This window comes from Haemorhous mexicanus, chromosome 1 (assembly GCF_027477595.1).
Source record: "Haemorhous mexicanus isolate bHaeMex1 chromosome 1, bHaeMex1.pri, whole genome shotgun sequence".
Lineage (NCBI taxonomy): Eukaryota > Metazoa > Chordata > Aves > Passeriformes > Fringillidae > Haemorhous > Haemorhous mexicanus.
This window is the reverse complement of record NC_082341.1, coordinates 112,169,551-112,192,560: the sequence shown is the minus strand read 5'-3', so window position 1 is coordinate 112,192,560 and position 23,010 is coordinate 112,169,551. Positions and strand designations below refer to the sequence as shown.

At 41.1% G+C, this 23,010-nt stretch overlaps 1 protein-coding gene across 15 annotated transcripts in view; it reads left to right on the top strand.

The window, feature by feature from the left end:
• ZNF521 (zinc finger protein 521) overlaps window positions 1-23,010 on the top strand; it is a 229,990-nt gene that overhangs the window by 178,704 nt on the left and 28,276 nt on the right. For all 15 annotated transcript variants that reach the window (XM_059859585.1, XM_059859576.1, XM_059859567.1 and 12 more), the window contains one exon: window positions 21,815-21,946. In XM_059859585.1, coding sequence (XP_059715568.1) covers window positions 21,815-21,946 — 132 coding nt within the window. The remainder of the gene's footprint in view (window positions 1-21,814; window positions 21,947-23,010) is intronic.

The window sequence follows — 23,010 nt, the reverse complement described above, 5'->3', positions numbered from 1 at the left end:
GGGTTTGCTGTTCCTATTGAGCTCAATTTTCTTGGTGGACTCTACATGGAGAGCAAGTCTCAAATGCAGCCCAAACCTAGGTCATTAGAGGCTTTAAAAGATTACAGTCAAGACCCTGAATTGTATCTAGTAATAAATGGTGCATTAGCAGAGTGTGTGGAGCTTACAATGGCTTTGTATAGTAATACCCCAAATCCAAAAAAAAATTAAGTATACCACTTAAATGAAAATTTACTCCATTTGGATGAAGAACAGCAGGGAAAGAAGAAGGCAGTGGAAGAAAACACAGGATGCTTGCTTGTGTGCTTACACCATTAAGAGTGCTGTGCTAGCTAATGGGAGACAGATTCCTTCACTTTAATAGAATAAATATGATCTTAGATGAATCTACTTGATGATGATAATAGATTTTAGGTTCAGAATGAGAATTCAGCTCCTTCCAAAAAAAGAACACCAAAATACCCAACTGGTATTTATGAAGAGGCACATTTTATCAGCAGTTTCAGCAGCTAACATAGAGCTTTGAATGGGTTCAAAAAATTGAGTCCCTCTTACTAACTGAAATGAACATCAAGGCACATAAAAAGAGGTCAAGGCAGAAAAGCTCACATAATCTCACCTCACCATTTATCATACTTTTCATTTTTTTGTATTGAAGACTTTCAGTGCCCATTGTTCTCAGTCCAGAAAACTGAGCACCAGCTTAGTCTAGTGCCAGAATAAACAATATAAGATTTTAAAATGTCTGCAATTGGTAATTGCGTACATCTGTAGGTGTAGCACTTTGATGCATTCACATACTGTCACATTCTTGGACAGCAGGGTACAAGGCATGCTCAGAGAACAGGAACATAGAACATGGGATGTGCTCAGAATCCATGTGTGTACAAAGGGGATAAACAGAGTTTACTGCCTTACTGCACAACACCTTTGTGATTACAGAAGATATCTCCACACTGAAATACATCAGTATCTTTTGGGATCCCTCATGTTGAAGGTATAGAATTGTTTATCTACAAAATTGTTTTACACTGTAATTCTGGTTTGATCCAGGGAACCTTGTGCAACATTATTTCATGCAGACCTTAAAATCAACTGATTTTGTGACAAAGGCTGGTTGCTAAAAAGAGTATGGTGGTGTGGAAGGGGGATATGTGGGCAGATCAGCTGCATTTCTAGTTAGCACTCAAGTCTCCTCCTTTTAGAGATCTGTATTTTATTGACCATGATTCATTTGTAGAAGAAAAATAAATAGAATTCAAGAACTTAGATCTTCTTTCAAAACAGTGTTGAAGGAATTGAGTGGAGAGTTAACAGGAGCACTTAGCACTGTGGATGTCTATATTCTGTCTTGCCAAAGGGTAAATAGAGGACATTCATTTGTTCATCAGCTTCCAAATCTCCTCTCTTCCCCTCCCTAAGGGGGGAGGGAAGAAAAAATAATTTGAAGAAGGGGTTTCTGAATACCTCATATTCTCTTTTGCCTATTTCTAGCAGAGCCAGGCATGAACAATTAAATCTAGGGCTTCCCTGTGGTCTGTGAATAACACAGCACAGTGCTAACCATCAGGGCACAAAGGCAGACAACAAAAGGGGCTTTTTTATTTTTTGTTTACCCTTCAGGACACTGTTTACCTTATCACTGAAGGGGAAGTTATCATCTCATCCCTTTTGGAAATCATAGCGGGTTGGTTCTGTACCTCCAGGTATCGGACTGGCTAGTGATGAAGTGGGCATGTCAGCCGGAGGTTAGGGAAGTCGTACCGGGAGCTGTTGCACTCTCCGTCTTTCCCTCTGCCTCTTGCTCCTTCTCTGTCAAGCCATTCTCTCTCTCTCACTCCCTCTAAGCTGGAATGTTATTTTTTTTTCCTTCCCCCTCCCTTCTAAATTTACTTCACAGCAGATTGTCTTGTAGTAAATCACCAAAAACCCAAATAGCACTAAAGCATTCTGATACAACATTAGCATTTGCTTAACAAGCACAAGATAAACATTAAACAAAGAACTGCATTTCTTTATTAGAGGCTGCAAGATACATAATCCATGAGCACAAGAAACATGGGACCCAGTGGATATGCAGATGTGTGTTATTTCATTGGCGCTGGGCGGCCTTGTTAGAAAAGGTTTTCATCTGAAGGCTTGGGGGTGGATAGTTGACTGTCCCTGGTGGGGCTGTAACTAGATACGGAGACTGTTGCAAGCTAGGCTGGGCTCCCTGGTGGATGCGCTGATTGGACAGCCCGAGGAAAACTTGGGAAGCATCAGGAAGTGAACTCAATCACCTTGGGGATGAGAGGGGAGAACCAGATGAAGGCATTTGACTTCTTTTGTAACTCCCACTAAGGACAGATTGCCAGTACGATCCAGCCTCCATAACTGCAAATCAGGCCCTTTCCCCTATGCCGATTTCATTAGAATGGCCAGCATGGTGCAAAGAGGAGGGAGAAAAAAAAGGTTAGACACAGTAATTTTACAGGCAGGCGGGTACAAAAAAAATCTGCATAATTAAGCAGTCAAGGCTGCTAATAGGGGAGTTTATATGCTCTGGGACCAGGCAAGGGCAGCACATATGGATATAGCACTGGATATTAAATCTACGGCATGCAGACTTACTTCAGGGCCCTTAGAGAAAAGGCTAATTATAGAGAGAGGAATTGTGTTTACTGGTCTGTCTTGGGCAAAGATGTTGAGAGAAGTGCAACCAAGTTTTGCAGTTAGACATGAACAGTCTGTTAATAGAGATATCAAAAATATGTGCTTGTGGTTGCTTCACATCTAATCAACAGGAAATCACAGATTCCGAGACCCCCTTCTCCCAGTTAAATGAGGAGGGGAAAACACATACATATACATATTCCGGATGCAGGATGTGAATGTGTTCATTATTAAATTGCTGGAATTTAATCTGAACCAAGCTCTTTATCATCAATAAATTATATTTAGCAGTTTACCCTAGTTTAGCTGCTCCTGTTAAAAAATGTCAGTGCTTCTGGGTATAAGCTCCAAGTCAGCATTTAAATATAAATGGGTAATATGAATGGAAGTTGCAACGGGCAGGACTGAGCGGTTAGAGAAAGGGTATGTTTATGTAACAAGTCCTGACGTGGTGGACATTAACATTTCATAATGCAGATCAAAGGTACGGAGAAGACCCAAGAGCCATCAGTCAGAGGCCCCTAGGTACTATCTAGTGTCTTCCACTAGATGTTTTCTCCAAATTAGAAAGCATTAGACTTTTCTTCATATAAATAGATAGATAGATAGATAGATAGATAGATAGATAGATAGATAGATAGATAGATATTTTTTTGGTTTAATACTTTTGAAAGTCATTAGCCATTTTCTAGCTCCCTGACCACTCCCCGATGATGAGGCGTCTCATTTTACCGAAAGGATTTTCTTCAAGGCACTATCATGAAACAGAGCCTCATATCCATAACTGATAGCAGAGGCCTGTGCCCATGGCCTGTTTTGATTTAGCATTTTGCTGCTTTAGGCTTTTGTCTTTTTAGTTTTTGATAGCTATTCTGTCATGGGTAGCCCCTTTCTAAGGTCCTGAAAAGCCAGAGGGTCAGTCAGAAGTCTGCTGTGAGGACCTCGCTCATCAAGGGTGTCAGAGCCATGTATGAGATGGTGAGTATCCATTGGGAGCTCAGAGGGCATTTGTGGAGCATACAGGAAGAATCTCCCTTTGGGCTCGGCTCCGTTTATTGTATTGGTAGAGAAAGCCAAAGCAGCACTCAGGGAATTTACTGCAGTTTTGTGTGGAGTCCAGTACCATCACTGCAGTAACACACAATGATAGCACAGAGGTGTGCAGAAAGCAGCCCTTGCCCCAAATGCTTGCAAAGACACTCTGAGTGCTCACTTTGCAAAGGAAATAACACTTGTCTTGCTTGGTAAATCACTGCATGCTAGCCTGCTAACAGTGATTTCATATCCCAAGTCTAATCGCAAGTGAGCTCAAAGCAGGTTTTTCCCTCTGTGCTGTCAAATGAGGCATGGGGAAGAAAGCTGGGGTCACCTGGGATCAGCCAGATTCCTCAGCACTGGCTGGGGCTTGTAGCAGGTGGTAGTAGAGGGACAGTCCTTGGGGCATCTGGGACAGCAAAGGTTTTTCTTCCCCACACCTAACTCAAAGTGATAAGTAACTAAATGATATATATTTAGAAAGCTGTTGTTCATGTTACTGATAAAGCCAGAAAGCTCAGAGTATGTATGAAGCCCTGCCTCTTCAGGCTACCACATTATGCAGCAGTCACATGGCCACAGTAGTGTCTGAGTGTCAGTCTTCCCTGTTTGTTCATGTCACAGAAGGAGAGAGGGCTCAAAGACAGCTGTACTGACTCTGACTTTGTGAGAATGCAGTTGAGTGGAAGAAAATAATCTGTGCAATCTTCCCAGACAGGAAAAATGATATGCTGAGATTCAGCCCTTCCTAAACATTACAGATTGTGTAAAAAAGAATGGAAAAATAGAACCTGTGAGAGACCATGCATGTACATTTTTGGACACAATCAATCAAGTGGGAAACACAAATCTGGGGAAAGCAAGTATTTCTTACTTTCTGGTGCATGCAGAACGGTTTGGTTGTTTTTAATCCTTTTTAATCCTGAGTAATTTGAGTTCTTCTCCTGTTCAGCTGGGATGCTCTCCCTCTACAACAGTTACTGGTTTTACCAGAGCTCCCTGCAACTTAGTTTAGATTTGTAAATTTGAAGTGGAGACAAATACACATCTGTGTGTATGTATGCACACACTCACTTTTTCACAGCTTACACAGCAGTTAAAAGGATTAATGAAAATTCTCTTCCAGCATTTTTTTTTCCATATGGTGGTGAGAAAATCTGCCTTAAAAATATCTGCAGGGTGTCTGTAATGATGGCAGTAAAACATCAGGATTGCCCCTTGTGAAACACATTTTTGGGGCAGTTGTGTTTTCAGTTTGGGTGTGAATAAAACAAAATTGTATTTTCATTTAAAAAACAAATAAAGTAAGTTGCAAAAGACAGAATAACTTTTCACTAGTGAGGAGCAAGTGGATAACTTGTCAATAATGATGATCTAATGGCAGTCTCCAGGCTGTGCTGTGTCATCAGCCAGCTGTCAATCCCACCAGCATGTCTCAAAAGCACTAATTGTTGTGATAGTATCAGTGTGAAAGCTGCTAAGAAAAAAACATAGTCCCTTGGTGCTGCTTTGTAAAAGATAGGTTGAGGATCAAAGTTCATCTTGCCTTGACTGGAATTCATTTTTGTGTGCATAGCTACCTGTTAACACATTACTAAGTACCTAATTGTAGCTGGTTGCAGCTGCAGTTATTTTGCTGGTAAAAAACAACAATCAAGCTGACTGCAGTCTCCTACAAAAAAAAGTATTCACCAGCTTCACATAAAATCACCTCTTCTTCTCCCGTGCAGCCCCATTAGGTTTGGATCAGGGGAAAAATGCCTACTCCTCCTCATTCAAGTTGATATTAAAGACTTGCTCCGGCTGTGGTTTCAGGAGCAATCCTGCTTAAGTAGCAGTTCAAGCATCATTTCTATATGCAATTTGAAATGCATATGCATGTATCTTTTATTAATACACATGTATCCATATTGCTGTTTTTACAGCTTCTCTCTCTGCAGCATACTTCATTCACTGCTTGATTGTTAAGTCCTGTAAAAGATAGAAAGTATTTCTTCTTCTCTTTTGATTAGAAGCTTCAAAGACAGAAATAATATGTGTGTGAAGATAGAGTCTAATATAACACTGGCATTAGAAGAGATATATAATTATAACTAGCAGACACCTGTCAGTAATGTTCTCTCTCAATATTCCTACCCTGTTATTTTTGGCTCCTTTTTGCTCCGTTAATCCACCCATTCCCGTCTCTAAATCCCACTGCTTTTTCCTTCTCATCATCTCAAAGATCTCTCCATTTCTTTCCACCTCTACAGCCAGTACTCTTATTAGAAGCCAAGTTACATTTCACTTTAACCACGCTGTTTTTCCTCAGACTAGACAATTGCAGCCACCAACCTTATTTTCTATACTGTTTACTTATATTTATTGGTGTTACTTTTACCCCTTTATCAAGTATAAACATCCTGTGATCAAAGATTTCTATCTAACCCTGCTTATGCTCCCTTGTTGAGATTCCTTTATCCCTACCTCTGTGCTCTTCTAAAGGCTCGCAGCTTTGAACACCTATTTCTGGAGTCAGAGCCAATGTCCCATTATCTTTTGTCACAGGGCTCTTGTGCTTTGAAGACATGCTGTCAGGACCCCTGCACAGCTCTACCTTGTCCAGCTTTGTGTCCTCTTCAACATCTAAGTTCTGCCATGCTTGCCTGGAGTGACTATTTGTTTCAGAAGAAAGGGCACAAATATGTGTGCCTTATTCACTATTCCCAGTCACATTGTTTTCTGGCTGCTTGTCCTCACACAGTGAGGAACAGTGAGGTTCTCTGGGCTAGGGCCACCCACCTGGAATATAGTGTGAGCTGTGGGGAATGGGTAAAAAGGCCAAATGACAGTATATTCTGCTGTTCTTCTTGTTTCTTCAGATTCAGGTAGGTTACAACCAGAGAATTGCTATTTGCCCACATCTCCTTTGCTCTCAGACATCTTCAGATGGTCTAGAAAAGTACACTTTTAAGAAGATTCAAAGGACTGGACATTAAGGTTTTTGCAAAGCTTATGCAAGCAGCAGGATTAGGGGCCTGATTCTGCAGATTCTCAGGCCATTTTACAAAGCCCTGAGTACAGAGAGAGGCGAGAGAAGAGAGGCTATATTTATCCTGGTAGGCAACACCAGAGACATGAAAACAATTGACCCCTTTGTTTCCATTGCTCCCCACTTTTGCAACCCTGCCAGGTCTAATTTAGCATCTGTACTCACCTTCCCTGAAAGCAATGCAGCCTTTTACTTGGCTTGAGGCTGTTTTCCCAGAAACCAGTATGTCAGCTGGCATAGGGAGAGATTTCCCGAAGAATGGGTGAGTGGGCTGGGTTCTGTGGTTCCTTAGTTTTCCTGCTGCTCTGGTTGTACCTCAGGAGACCAGCAGCCTGATTAATGTATTGTTCTAAAATGTCATAGGGACCTCTGGGCACGAAGTGTTGCATCCTCCAGAACCACCCAACTCATGCAAAAGCAAGAGAGGTGCAGCCATAGGGAAAATGTCAAGCTGGGATTGAATAGCTGTGAGCGTCATTGCCACCAGTAAATAGGAACACTTATTTGACCAGGGTACAACAAATGCTAAAAATACACTGTGTCCATCCAGTTCCCTCATTCAATATTGCAGCCCTGCTGCTGAGACGGGGAGTTTTATCTGCATTTCTGACCTATCATGCATAAATAAATAAATAAATAAAATTTAAAAAAAAATAAAAATCGGGGAATATATAGTAGATGCTTTTTACTGCCAGAGTGGAACTTCACAATCCTACCAGGGGACCTTTTTGTAATGTTTGTAATGTGCTGCTATCTTGCTTTAGCAAAGAAAAATGTCACTGCTGGGCTTTATTTTTAACAGACTTTTTTAAACATCAATTAATGCTAGCAAATGTAATGAAGTAGATTTTCATTTTATTTATATTTGGGTGAAAGCAGTGAGGGGGCTTGGGGGAATGACATGCATGGGCAGGGAGCAGAGGGGCAAAAAGGGCTCTGCCTCTGCAGTGCCAGTGAAGAGAGCTGGATTATCCTTTGGAAAGGTGTGTAAATGCAGATGGACACCCAGCTTCCAATGACAGTCACTAGCTTTGAGAAATCAAGCTGCTTTTGCGTGTATCATTCATGTGGCATCTTAACAAATACACTGCAAAACATGCATCTTACTCAACATGGAGTAAGATATGTGCTCCATTGATATTCACCTGGCTGAAATCAGGCCAGGTGAATACCAATGCATTTCATATGCACTCTTCTTATTATCAGAGGTAAAATTACCTAAGGAGGGACATTAGTTTTTTGTTACATTAACCCTATAAGAGTTTAATCATAATATATTTTCCCCATGATTGAAACCATTGCAGTGTTATTAGTAGCATTAGCTAGCTTCTGCTGTTTCTCTAGCACAAAGGCAAACACATGTTCAGGATTGTAGGCAAATTCTTCTCTTCCAACACTGATTTGTTTTGCACTGCTGGGAAGAGATATCACTGAAACTTTGGCCATGCAACACTGCACTTCATTCTTGAGGGCCTCTCATGGAATTAATGGTGATGCCTGTTGTTTTGGCTGGCATATTTGACTTACCACGATGTGACAGAGTTTTGATTCAGGCACAAAGGGCACAGAATGTATCATTCAAAGATAATCTACTATACATGAGGTAATGTCGTACTGACAGAGGGAATTAATGGCAAAGAAACAACTTTAATTTGGACTTTCCCTGCTGTTGTCACTTTTTTACTGGGACCTTCAGTAAAAGGTTCATTTTCTGAGAAATGCAGGTATTTTGGTATATCAGCCAACTTTCTGTTTGCTATAACTCAATTTCAAGTTGATATTTTTCTCCTCATACCCAGCTTGTTGTCTTTGAATCTTTTTGGGGTGGGGGGTAGAAAAAGGGTGTGTCAGTCACGTAGATAAAATGTTGGAAAGATAAGGGGGTGGATAGATGGCTTGCAAATACAGCTTTCAGTTCAGTTGCCCCACCTGCGTTTCCTTGCTACTCTGCGGGTATTCCTCGTCAACTACTATTTCCAGGTCTGATCTTTGGCTTCTGGTGCCCAGCTGACCTAGAGAGGCTGCCCACCTTTTCTGCTGTATAATTTTCAAGGATTTAACACAGCAATTTTTATTCTTCTCCACTGCCATTTTATTTATCAAGTCCAGCAGTCAAACAGAAAGGAACATCAACAAAATATGTTGCTTATTTGTGAAAGTGTCACAGGATCCAAATCTGCATGCTTTGCCTAGCAAAATGCATTGCAAAATCTAACAGTAGGCTCTTGCTGGTCAGAGTGATGCAGAGCACAGCAAGTGAGTTTGCCCTGTTGTTTTTTTACTTCTAAAATGCCCCTGTTTTTCCAAACACAACTAGAGGGGTAATACTCCTCCTTGACCTTATTTTCTGTTGTTCAAATCCTGCCTGGTGTTAAATCCCTCTTCTCACCTCCAGGTTTAATACATTTAAAATTGCTTCTTCAGTGAGGTGAAGGAAGCAATTGAAGGGGCTGGGGGATATATTCTATCTGCTTTACATCTTTGCATCTCGTATGCTTGTTTTCCCCACTTTGTTTGGAGAAAGACTGACAAGCATAACATGCCGAGTAAGTAGAGAAACTTGCTGCCTGTGAGGTTTCTGATGAAGATGCTTTGTTTTAAACAGCATCGCGGTTTCCAAATGATGGCCCTCCAGCTTTAAAAAAAAAAAAAAAAAAAGGCAAGGCAAGTTGAATGCATACCTAGTATCATTCTGTTAAGAAATGCTTTTATTTCTAATATCATTACGAGATTGGAAAATATCATTACAATGCAAAAAAAATCCTTTGGAGCTGGCCTTTATTGCAAAAAGTCAGGGTATGCAATATTTAAATGACAGCTTAAATGAACATGCTCAGGTCTTGGTCAAATTGTTTCATAAAGTTAAGAAATTAAAAATTTACCCACAACAAAAATGTCCACAGCATCTTTATAAGCTTTATAAACATCTTTACAAGACAGTGGTAGAAACACTTTCAATATTTTTTTTTTTTTTTGTGGGCTTTGATGCCTGAGATTGCTCTGTAAAAGAGATGGCTTTCTTCACTGACTTTTTTGTCCCTGACGAAATGTAAAAAAAAAAAAAAATCTGTGTCTGCAAGTGTTTTGTGTGTCTCCTTCCATTTTTCTGCTTATTCTTCAACTGTGTCAACAGTATGTGCAGATAAATAAAATATCATCAAGAATGCTGATATCATCTTCCTTTTCCCTTTTCCCTCCTCTAACTTACAATAATGTGGGGCAAAGGTCTACTTAACACAACACAGTTACGATAACTAGTACATTTGTATTTCTGCTATGATGAGAGGTCTGCTGTAGTGAGACTCATCCACTGTTGCTGCTTCTTCTCAGCAGTGTTAATTATTCTTCAGGCTCGTGTAGCGTGTGTATGGAAACACAAAATAAGCGATCAGGGAGTAGGATATTTTTGGTTTTATTTGTTGTGTCAGTGACACTTCCACTCTGACACAAACTCACAGCACAACACTCCTGATCTGTAATGAGGTTATGTCCCAGGATGTGTGTTAAAAGCACTAAATAGTCCCTTGCTTATTCAAAATCCTCATTTATCTGAATTAATTTTGTGTCCCCCATTTCATTTGGGTAAATTAGGTTTCACAGTTTCACAATTTGATCACAAGTCTCACAATGTTCAGTACTTCTTGTTCAACCTGAGCCCCTGAAATGGCAGTGCTGCATCAAAATCTCAGTCTTCATTTAAAAAAAAATTGAAATTCTCACTTTCCCTGTTACAGAGAAGCCCTCTGAGGGGAAACTGCTCAGTGCAGACTTCCAAGCCATACACTGAGTTAAATCTCATGGTGTTTAACCCATTCTACCCACTCTGCAGCACATGGCTTAAATAAATTTGGTTTCAGGGACTGCTAGACACCTTGTGCATGTACACACAGCATTACTTATAGGGCTGGACTGTGTCTTCCTCCCTTTCTTCCGGAGTTCCTCTGGTTTTTTCCTACCTCTTCTTGTTTAAATGAACTGATACATACAATGAAAACTCAGTGGGCCTTTTGGAGAATATTTCAGCCAGCAAATGCAGTCTTGTCAGTTATTTATTACAATATGTCTTAGTAAAAGGCTAATGTCTTACAGTGGTCAGCCACCTATCTCTTGCTGTTACAGGCATGGTTTTCATATCACATTTCAGATTTCCTCAGAGCTTTATAAGTGTTTTTTGGTTTCTCACTGATGTTAATCACCTCACAGTCATTTAATGTCAGGACACATTTTTCTCCAGCTCTGAAACTTTTTTCTGGAGAGGCTATATACTGACCTGACAGCCTATACTTTTATTTTTCTCATAATGGTCCTGTATTTTTTCCCCAAGTTGGATGCTTGATATTTGTAACCTGCCATTCTTTTTAATTGCTTATTGTTATTAATGATATACTGGTAACTTTGTTGGCTTGAGACATTTGGATGTAAAAATACATCCATGATTATTGCCACAGGAGCTGCACTAAATTACTCAAGCTCTGCCTGGAAGTGTATGCTACTCTGCATTTCTTCAGTGAGCTTCAAGTGAAGGTTCAATTGAGACTTTGCTGTGCCTTTTCACACAGGTTTCATGCCCTTGTCCTGCTTCTGCTCACCACTTCTTCTGCTCCATTTGCCTTTTCAGTCTACCTCCTGTTTTTGTTTTTTGTTGCCACTACATCTGTTCTCCTTCCCCAACCAATCTTTATCTGTCTGATACATATCTTTTTAGCCAACTTTTCGCTATTTCTTCTGCTCCAATGTTTTCCCTCTTTTTCCCTTATTTTTTGAAGTTTAGAACTTTTCCATTCTGTTACATCAAAGTTCACTGGAGAAGCAGCTGTGTTCTTAGGCACCTCTCCTCAATTGCTAGTGTGGTGGGAAATGGGGTCTTTTCTTCAGTGAAGAATTAGGTTTGATCAAGGGTTGGAATAAATCTGTTAACAGAGGCATTTAGAATTTGGGAAAATAAAGCCAACCCCCCCAAACATGTAACTGATAGAGAAAGAATAACTAATTGGCCCTCATTATTCTCTTATCCACAAATGAAGAACTTTCAATATATAAATTCCAAAAGCTGTTTGTTCAGCTCAGTGTGAAGTCTTAGTACCAGCAGAGAAAGCAGGAAGGAGAGAGGAGCAGGTTTAGAATGAAGTCTAGTCCTTTTTTGATATGTGGGCCCAAAGCTGCTTGCTTGCTTTATAGAAGAATCAAAGAGAAACGTAGGGAAAGGTCAGCTCAAATTAAAATTGAACGTTCTCATGCTTTCCTAAATAAAGCAGCAAACTAAATCAGATGAGCAATATAAATAATTCTTTATATTAAATTGAGCTTTATCATTTTAATACATTGCTGTACAAGGAGATCTCCCCTAACAGGCAAAGCAGTTCGCTCACATGAAAATAATCTAATTAAATGCCCAGTTATCAGCATGGACCTTAGGGCCTTAACAGCCTGAACCTCTTCTTCCTCCCTGTTTTTTCTGAGGGCTGGAGATGAGGAAATGGAGGTTAAGGGGAAAGAAAGCAGAAACACCTAAATGAGTTGAAGAGCTGGATCAAAATCACAGCAATTGCTGCTCATTCCCAAGTGTCCCTCCACCTGTGTAAAAAGATGCCAAATAATATTTGACTGATATAATAGCATTAAGATTTGGAAAACAAAATATCAATACTATCTGATGTATTAGGAAATATGAAAAGGACTGTTATTTCTTCATGCTCTTGAGTCAAATATCCAATAGAACAGGAAAGCCCTATCCTACTCTTTTTTTCCATTTTTCTTTTTTCTTTCCTATCTTTTAAGAATAAGCAGGCATTTCTTTATAGATAAACAGCATTTCAGCATTTAGAGACTTTATCTTCCAGACATCTAATAGCTTCATGCCAAAAGAAAGAAGGCAACTCTGACCCTTTTTGTGTACTCAGAACAAAAGAAATACCTGATGAGACTTGTGTACGAAACATAATTTCTACTGCTGGTCCACTGTAGTGTAGAATTAATATTGACACTTTGATTGTCTCCATGTGAGATGTTTTCCCAGTACCACTAAATTTAGAACAGCTTGCATTTAGTTTATGCAACATGAAATATTCTCCCCTACCTTAAAAATTCGTGTTTTCTTTGTGCAATGCTTAAAAGTAGATATACCTGTACTTTGACCAGTGTCTTCCAGAAGACTCAGATGAGTGGGCATTACTAGTAGGCATGTAGCAACAATTAACAGAGAAAGCTAGTTCTCCAACCAGAAAGCAAGAACAAGAAAACAAAACTGAAGCCTACACAGTGAACAAAAATACTGAAATTGAATGCATTTTTTAAAAAATTGAATTAATAAAAAAGCAAAAAGGTTTTACTTATGTTTTTACTGTGCTTAGTTCTTCTGAATACAAATGTGACACTTTTATTATTTCTCCCCCTACAGTTTGATTAAATCATTAATATCTACTTAGCTCAAGCAGCCTCTGAGCCATTCAAATTGCAATTTTACTTTACTAAAGAAGATTTGGTCCAAGATTTTTTTCTGGAGATGGGCTCTTAGCTTACAGAAGAGAACAGAGAAAAACTCTATTCTAACCTTAATTCCAATGCTGCATTCATAATGGTTAGCAGATGAAGCAGGGTCTGATTCTTCCACCATTATAGTAAGAGAGTTTTCATTCTCTATTTGGTATGCAGCTTTGGGGTATGGTTTCTTTATCTGTAAAATTCAGATAATAATCTGTATCTCACTGTGTACTGAGAGGATAGAGGGCTTAACCTTGCACCTCAGCAGAATTTTGTCCCACAAAAAGCCTAGGCAGGAGTCTAGAAGGATGGGAGGCCTGCTCTTCTCAGTTTGTTATGCCAGCATTTGGAGGATCAGTCACCAAGTTTTTAATCAGTGCTCACTAAGTGCTATTTGAAAAGGTAAATATTGAGCTGGATCATCTGTCTACAAATAACTCATACCATTCAGCTTATTCCTACTGGTTTAAATTTCTTTTTATATCCCATAGCAAAATTGTTTCCAAAATAAGCTCCATCACATGGGATTTTATTGCAATGATGGTGTGTAACCTTGTAATGTGTGTAGCTATGTGATGCAACACAGACTTTTTTTCTGAACGAATTTTAATACCTTTTTCTGGTGCAGTTACAGACAGGGAGTAGCAAATTATGCATGTCCCATCAGCTGGTGAAAAACACTTGCAGAATTCCTGAACTCTCTCCTGGTAGCCAGTTGTGCAGAAAATGCTGTTCTTTGATGGAGAGGGGACTTGCTGTATTTAAATTGTTCTTACTTGATCTGAATACATGACACTTATTAAGAAATAGACCCTGCCAGTTGCCCTTCTTTTATTTTCATCCAGCCTCACTGAAGCCAGACAATTTGTGGCTTTAATAGAACATACAAGGCACATGTGGTAAGAAGAGTTCACTTACAAGCAGCCAAAGTGAGTGCAACCAAGCAAAAAAGTGAACAGTTGGTGAAGTGAAATGCATCCCTTGCTTCAGACAAAAATACAGTGGAATGAAAGATGCAGTAGACTGGCTTTCCCTTAAGCAGATCTAATTTCAAAATCTGTCCCTGGAGAGATGAACTTTTGCTTTAATTGAGGAGGTGGATCCCAGCTCTTTGTCACTCCATCGATCAGCACCCTTTGCTGAAGCTTTAGCAGTGCACTGCAGAGGGCTGTCGGATTTATTTCCTGCTTGTTGAATAAAGCTTCCTAGCCAGTGCTGCTGGGAGTCAGCAAGGCCTGGCCTCAGCAGCACAGTGCAGCACCCATCCTCTTCCTGCTGCTGAAGGCCAGGACCTTCAAGGCAGTGTCATAGCCTGTTCCCTACTTTCCCCTTGAGAGGCTGCAGTTGTTAGTGACTCAAGAGTTTAGGATTGTTGCTAGGATCTTGTCTAACACCTTTCTTTGGCATGGGCAGAGTCTTGTCTAAAAATCATTCTGAACTGGAAAAAAAAGCAAGGGGAAAGACATTGCTCAGAGTGCAGCCTGATGCTTTGAGTTTCTTCAGCTAACATGATGATTTTGGTTAAAAGAGGTATTAAGGATAAACACAGACCAGCATGCAGGCATCTACATGAGCAGTAGTATGTGTCACAAGTGGGAAGGTGCGAAGGATAACTGTGCCTAGAGGGTGAGTGAGGAAGGAGGTACTTCTTTCCCCTGCCCTCCTGTTTCCTAACATGTGGTGACTTGCCCTGGACAGACCAGGAGGAACACAGGCGTACTTCTGTCTTTCCATCCAATCCTCCATCCTGTCTCACCATGATTGAACTGTTAATTAGGTCTTAAACAAAAACTGTTTTTCTATGGCAGGTTGCTCTCACAGCTGTAAATTCTAGCTGTATACTTCTTCCTGCTGCAAATGCCAGCTGTATACTATGTATACTTTGCGTTTTCTGCCTCCTCCTTTCTCACTATTTCCATGCTTTTCATGTCAGCTTCCAAAATTAACACTGCGATGGATCATGTTTCTCATTTGAGGGGTTCTGATAATGTTTGAGGAATTGATAATGGCAGAAGCATTAGTGCTACCAGGGAGAAATTATGAATGGGGGTGCTGGAGACTTCAGGTACTGTTACATTTCAGCTTCCAGGTTTGGAAGAGCTGTTATTTGTTCTTTAGCATGTGAAGGTACATGCCATGCACATACTTGCCACAGTAGACCCTAAGACCAAATTTTGAGCAGGAATGAGGCTGTCTGAAGTGGCACAGGGAGGCTGATGGTTGTGTAGGTGTGTGGCCAGCAGAATTTAAAAGATGCAGGTAGGCACAGCACTATAAGCTAGGAAGCATGGGTGGCTGTACACTCTGGAAATTACAGTGTTATGTGATGGTTTTTGTCCTTCCCCTGTTTTCTGTGTGAGATGTTGTAGCTGAGGGGTTAGCTGTCATCCATGACATTGCTTCCTTACTCCTCACATCTCTGGCTTATAAATGTGTGCTGCAGAATTAGCTCAGGGAAGAGTGAAAGCAATGTGAAGAAGGAGAAATTGGTTTAGGGGCATGGTTTGCTTGGTAAAAAAATTACAAAGAAAACGCATTGAATGTGAGAGCTGTGCATGTTTTAGACCTAAAAAAAAAAAAAAAAATTACAGGGCCTGCAGGCCATTTCATTCCTGTGCTGTGTGTGGAGGGCAGATTTTACATGACTTCTTAGCAGATTATTTTGAGCATGAACCCAGCCTCATGATGATTTACCAGGAGGACATCACGATCCTAGGACCTTTGCCTATAGATTTATTCAGAGTAGAAGGCACAAGGACCCTTCTGGACAATCTTGAGGATGAATAAGAGAAACAGTCGCTTATAAACTGTTACAAATTGGTGCTGGGTAATGGCTGTAGTGTTGATCAGACAATATAAGAGGGCCCCCAGTGGTTACCAACTTAACAGCTGCGTGTAAGTCAGCCAGTGAACATTTGCTTGTAGCTGCTCTAGTTTTGTTTTTATTGAAGAGCAAGAAGCATAAACACAAGTCTAGACGCTGCTTAAAGGGTTCCACTTGTTTAAAGTGTATATTGAAATGTCAGGGCCTTCCCTGGAATGAACAAGTTGTGCCTTGAGCCGGTACCACAAATTGGCCTGGGTCACCAAGAGCGCTGGCTCTGGGGCAGGTGCAAGTGGGACCATCCTGCCTGCTGTACAAGCTGCTCAGCAAGCTGCTCAGTAACCCCACAGTACATGGGTAGCCAATGCAAAGATAATCCCCAAATATGAGTATATGCTCAGCATGAAGACTGATTATATTTGTTTTTATAGCTGGTTGTCAAGTTAGTTGCTGAGGTAATGGGTTTCACCTCAATTAAAATCTACCTGCCTGCATTGAAACATTAATATTTGTACAAATATTAAACATTTATATTAATATTAAATGCATTTATTTGGAACTGATTCATGTTTACATTTTCCCACTATCTGAATAAAGATTGCAAATGGAAAGCAATTTACTTATGCAGAAATTCTGCATGCATCAAACTCATTTGACTGTGAGCAGTGGGTAAACCATTCCCATCCATCTTGCGAGGTCTTAACCATGTCCAAACTCATATCCCAGCCACACAAGGGCAACAGTAAGCACCAGTTCTGTGCTGTACAGTGGGTACTTTGTTCTTGCCTTCCTCATGGCGTTGTTGGGCCCATAATGTGAAGGACATGCTGACTTGTTTTACGATGTACCACACCAGGGAATGCAGTGCATAGTTTTCTGTTAGATTTGGAAAAGTGCAGGCTTTATATTAAAGGTTCATTTCTTTTTCATCCTTCAGCTAACTCATTTGCACTGTAATGTACTTTCCTATTCCTCCTCCTGATACTTGCTGCTTTTATACCTATTTTGCAAGCCATATTTTTGGTCTAATCCATACAGCAGTTGTCTAAAATTCCATAGCATTGCTTATTTCTTACCTATAACTCTTAATAAAAAATAGGGCTGTGCCAACCTATTATATCCTTAATAGAATATTCTAATGGTTATTAAATCAATTGACTCTGAATCTCACTTTAATAAATGAGTCAGACAGTATTTTCCAATTACTGTCAGCCGCCACCTTTCCAAAGAGCAGATTATTTTGATTGAATTTTTTAAAGCTGCTCAGCACTTCTTTTTAATTTTTTTTTTTAATTTTTTTTTTTTCTGCCTGAGTAAGAGCAACGAGCAGCAGCTCTGTTCTGCAGGGAAGGAGGGCCCTTTGGACTGTATCTGACACTCCATTCCATTTCAGATTTATCCCAAATGAAAACTGAAAATGTGACATTTCACTGGCCCTTTATTTATTAATGATATCATATTTTGCACTTCCATAGCACCCTATCAAATTGTTTGCTAAACATGGAGAGCTAGACAGGGGCCACTGCATAAACAGAGCCTTTTGCACGCTCTTTCCACATCTGGCACCTTTGCAAGATTTGCCACATCCTGGCTCTTTCATGCCAGTGGGAGATGAAAGGCTGGCCATGCTTTTAAATTTTCTAGGGAGAGCGGAGAACAGGGACAAAGCCTTGTTCCCCCATCCTTCCACAGTGCTCTGTGATCCAGGCAAGCTGTGTGTCAAGAAATAAAATCTTAAACCCTTTCACAAGCAGATGGCAGTGATTCTGGGTCTTCTGAGTATGGTAATCTTGGACTCTTCTCCAGCTCCACTATCTTGGTTGTATTAAAAGTCTTAAGGGATAGTAATTAGGTCAGCCTGTTAAAGTAGAAATTAAAAATTAGCACCTCTTCCTTAATGATGGGTAGTCTGAAAAACACAGGCCACACTGTCATGCCCAAGGTGATAAGAGTATGTCAGTGTTGGAGTTTGGAATGGAAGCCAGAGCTCCTGACTCTTCTGCCAGTTCTGTACCCTTAGCTGTCTTCCTTATTTTAAAACACGGCTGGTCTCACGTTTTTGAATTCAAGGGCTGGAACCTTGCCCTTTGTTCCAAGGATGTAACAAAGCTGGTGATGTGCACAAAATGGGTGAAAACAGTGGGATTTAGGAAAAATATTATTCTGTTATTTATATAAATGTAGTCTTATTTTAAATGTAGTCTTTAGAACTTGAAAACTAAAAGCATTTCATTTTTAGGAGAAACTTAGATTCTGCACAAATTGATGTCTCTTGCCTGGGGAAGGTTTTTATCTGCCCCAGGCGAGTGGGTGAGGGGATTTTTCAAATCCTGTTTATAAGCCTTTAGGAAAATCACATTTGCAACATAGAATAATCAAAGTGATTTTGATTTTTGTGACCAGGAAGTCACCTTGGATCTGAGTAATATGGTAAATACAATGAGTGTCACATTTAATGGGGTTCAGTTCTTCTTGAACAAGTACAATTTCTGTGTAATTAAAATTAGTTTTGCTTCAGCATCAGGAGTATATGCCTTTCTTCCTATTTTTTTCTTCATCAACTAAAGTAATGGAAAGACAAAAAAAAAGCCTTCTCTGTTTTCTATAGTGTCATATAAAAATATTTCTTTTTTCGGAAGTCTTTCTTCCTTGGAATGTTTGAAGAACTCCCCGTTCTCTGTTCCCATGCTCAAGAATGATTAGCATGGTTCATTTACACTTTGCCAACAGTAACTCTGTGATTTGAGAATTCACATTTATTATTTTCACCTCGAGTTGTGGAAGATCCTGAGATGGAGCTCTTGTTGTCCTAATTGCTTTGACTGTGTGTATCAGCACAAACAGGTTGATGAAGAAACTTCACCTTACATGCTTCCTGTCTTGTAACTTCCCATTGTGGGGAATTTTCACCATCCCCAGAACTATCTGTTCAATAATGACCATGGCAAAGATGTGCATATAGAAGTATTGTGTGTCAGTCTGTACAACCCTCATTACTAATTAGCAAGTTCAGGAAAGAAGAGGCATTTTATGAGATTTGTTAAGCCCTCCTCCTCTTTTCAGGATGCTGTTCTGCAGCTTTGCCCGCAGCTGTGGGTTGCTGCCTGTTGGAAGTACACAGCTTAGAACCTGCCTTGGAGGATGTGTCTGTGTTTCTTAGATCTACAGACTGGAGTGTGCCAGGTTCTTTTCCTTCATGCTCCTTTTGGTGGTGCTTGCCTGGGCTGTACTTGTCCTCTCTCAGCAGCAGCAAGGGCAGAACACACTGGAAGGGTTTTTCTGTGAAGGTGAAAAATGCCAAATCCCAGGCAACTCTTGATAATCCACTAAAATTTTCCCTGCTGATGAAGTAGTTAGCATATATTTGATAACTATTTTAAATTTTTTTAAGGAAGAGTTACAAAAGGTGTCTCCTACAAGATAAGAAAGTGTCACCCACACTTAACCTTCCCCTGGAAGTCTTTTGCAAAGGATTTTATCAGCTATTGTACCTGACTACCAGCATATGTGGCTGGGTGGGATGTGTACCTCAGCAGCATGTGCTCTGTTGCCACCATATTCCAGTCTCTCCAGAGAGGCCGTGGTGTCAAAACAGCTGAGATTGACCTCAGCCTTTGCCCGAGTTTGTGTTGACAGCTGTCCTCAGTGGATCTAGCTATAAATTGGTGCCTGGTCAGGCAGGCTGAGAGTCAAGTTCTTCTGTCTCATGTAGGTAACAGAGACAGGCACTTCAGCAGCAACAGTCTGTGGGCAGGGCATTGCCAGGACCACCAACATTTTTCAGCTGACACTCAGAGCAGGCCTTCCATTTCACACCCTCTAGAAGCTCTGCAGCATGTATGTGACGATGCAGAGCAACACAGTGTCCCCAGGCAGGTGCAAAGGAGAGCCCTTGATTGCAAAAACCAGGCCTTTCTAAGCAGCTGGCCCATTACCAGTTTACACAGTTTTAAGGCACAACAAGCCCACGTCAACCAACCACTGCACACCATGATGTGGACATGTGGCAGTCACGCAGCGCTTCTCTCACGTCTCTCACGTCTCTCTACCCCTATTCCAACTGAGTCACTCTCCTATAGTTCCCTACTTAGCCTAAGTAGCAGACCTGAGCCATGATTTTCCAAGGGTAATAAGGCCCTTTTTCTATAAGGCTTTACATATATGCAACAGAGGAAACCAGGAACATTGAACACTGCTTTCAGGAAGGATTGGGTAGAAAAGGAAAGGAGGTTTGCAGTTTGCTGTGTCTGCATGGGAGTGATGTAATTTTGTGTGAACCTTTGTCTTTGTTGGGTTTCATCTGCCCCTTTTCATTGTGCAGAGCTCTGACACCTCATGGAAACCACACAATGGTAATTTTCAGTAGTTCCACCTGCAGAATGGCCACCATGGCCTGGCTTAGCTCACGCTGTCTAATTCCCCTCTTTTGGCTAGAGATGCCATGACTTACGCAAAGTCTAAATTTAGCTTTTGGACTGCAAGAAGTGAAAGCTGGGGGCTACCATTGACATTTTTTTCAATTCTTATAAGTCACTAAGGGTCATTTGGGGCAGGAATGTGCCCCCACTCAGCCACGGGAGCACCATGTCATGTTCTCTTTACGCCAGTAGAAAGGATTGTCATGTGAGATGCAAAACATTGTCTGTGCTCCCAATATCCTTCAGGAATGCCTGTCACCAGGGTCACTCATGGTCGCTGCAGGCAGCGCTGTGTCCGGCGGGAGGTTGGCAGCCTGGCATTTACGTGTTCAGCATGGGCAGGGCATTCTCCTGAATTGCTCCTTCCCAACCGAGAAATGGCAGGGAGCTGCCCCAGTCACCGAGCACTCCATTCCCGCTTGTTTTTTTAATAATCAGATACAGTATTTACCTGCGAGATCAATGCTACTCGTGTAGCACACCGGTGACATACAGAAGGACCTTTTCTAAGCGGCGCTGTGGGAATTGAGGCCTCTGCAGCAGGGCTGGAAGCCACTTCTTACCTAGCAACTGTTTCTAAGTAGGCCAGCGGCTGACTGCCCTCATGGCGGAGTGGATGAATCCTGCAGCACCCTCAGGAAGGGAACCTGGTGCCAGGCACCAGCCGGCCTTGGAGGACAATGGGAGGAAGCAGAGGAACAAGCGGCAGGGAGCGGGAAGGGTTTTAAAGCCACAGGACGTGGACGGGAAAGCTGCGTCAGAAGGCGCATGGGGACTTCTCCGGGCTGTTCAGAGGAGAAATGCAAATAAAGAGGGAAAAAAATCCAGGATTGTCAGAGAGAGAGAGAGGTCTGAAATCCTGCAGTTTGCAAAAGGTTTCATGCATGCCCGCAGGACTGGGAATGTGGAGTAGGAGTGATGTGAGGGTATAAACTACACACCCTCCTCACACCAGTTACAAGAAACTCCACCTCAGCCAGAGTGCCAAAAACAGCATTCACAGCTCTTACCCGTGGTAGACAGGATGATGTGTGATCAGCATGAAATTCCTCACGTGCTGTTTTGCAAATGTACTCGGTTGTGACTGGGTGGCTCTGCTAAGAAATGATGTTTCAGGTCATAGTCATCATTTCCTACGGAAGGCTAATGCTCTGCATTCCTGCGTAGTGCTAATTATTAGTGGAAAATCTGTGCTTTTAATGCCCAGTCAAGCTTCGGGTATTCTGAAACATTCTGGGTAAGAGAACACTTCAGCAGTCCAGTTTCCTGAGCTTAGGAAAACAAAAAGTCGCTCCAGTTCACAGATTGTGTTGGACTTTCTCTTTGTAAGGGCTGTGGTGAATTTCAGTTTTCCTTTGATTTCTCCTCCAGATGAAGGACTGAACCATGAATGCAAACTCTGCAATCAGACATTCGACTCTCCTGCCAAACTTCAGTGCCACCTGATAGAGCACAGCTTTGAAGGCATGGGGGGCACCTTCAAATGTCCAGTGTGCTTTACAGGTAAGAGCCCATCACTGCTCGTCCCAGCCATGCCCTTAGCTTGACCTGGCAGAACTCCCTGAAAAAAAATGTGTTGTGTGCTGGCTTTAGGTCAGCTTTAGGAGGGAACATTACATTTTGCTCATTAATAATATTGATTAGAAATCGTTTAGGAAGCTGAGCTCCTTGGAAGGTCGGTCATCCATCTGTAAGAAGTGCATTTCAAGCTCTTCTATCGGAAGTTTGAGTTTTTTATAATTACAGAAGTGATAGTCTGTTAACTTCCACAGTATCACTTCCATGTTTCAAACCTGCCAAGGTTAAAACTGTCCATAAATTTGTGCTTTAAAGCTACAGATGCTTCATCTAAACCAATAAGACTCAGAGCAGAATTTGGCCCCAGTTCCCAGGCATAGCCTGTGCAGCAGCATTCTCCTCTGATGGGGGTAAGAAAGCCCACATGCGTGTGTTTGTTGGCCTGTGGTGAGAAGAAACACCCTTGTAATGTGCTTTAGAAAGCAAACCATGCTGTCTTGCCACAAGTCAAGTTCTGCTCTCCCCTGACACAAGTCCAAGTGTAGAATAATCCTCCCCGAGTCAGTGCTGTTATTCAGTAGTAAAACCCAAGTGAGAAAATAACTTGACCCAGTAGGGCTAAGCACTGTAGTGTTTGGGCCATAATGAAGAACAGAAAAATGCTGTTGTTGGAAATGAAAGCACATTAAAAGGATGCCTACTGAGTTGTTGTGAGGTTTTTTGAGGACTTCCTAATAGAACATTTCATAAAATGATAACCTAAAACATGAGTGTTACTATGTAGCTTGCATTCCCAATTTTGCTTTAAAAGATGAAAATCAAAGATAATCACAAACATGACAAAACACACTTTGGGTATTCACATATCAATGGCATGCTAATTCTGGAAGCCATTCAAGGTTTCTGTTTTCCATTAATGGAAGTGAAGGATTTTCATTGATAAGCAAATAGACCCTTTAATACCTTCAATTTACTCCTCTTTTTGGCAGCTCCATGCCCAGTGAAACCTAAGCATGTGCTACCAAGGAAAATTAAATTTGAATTTTTCT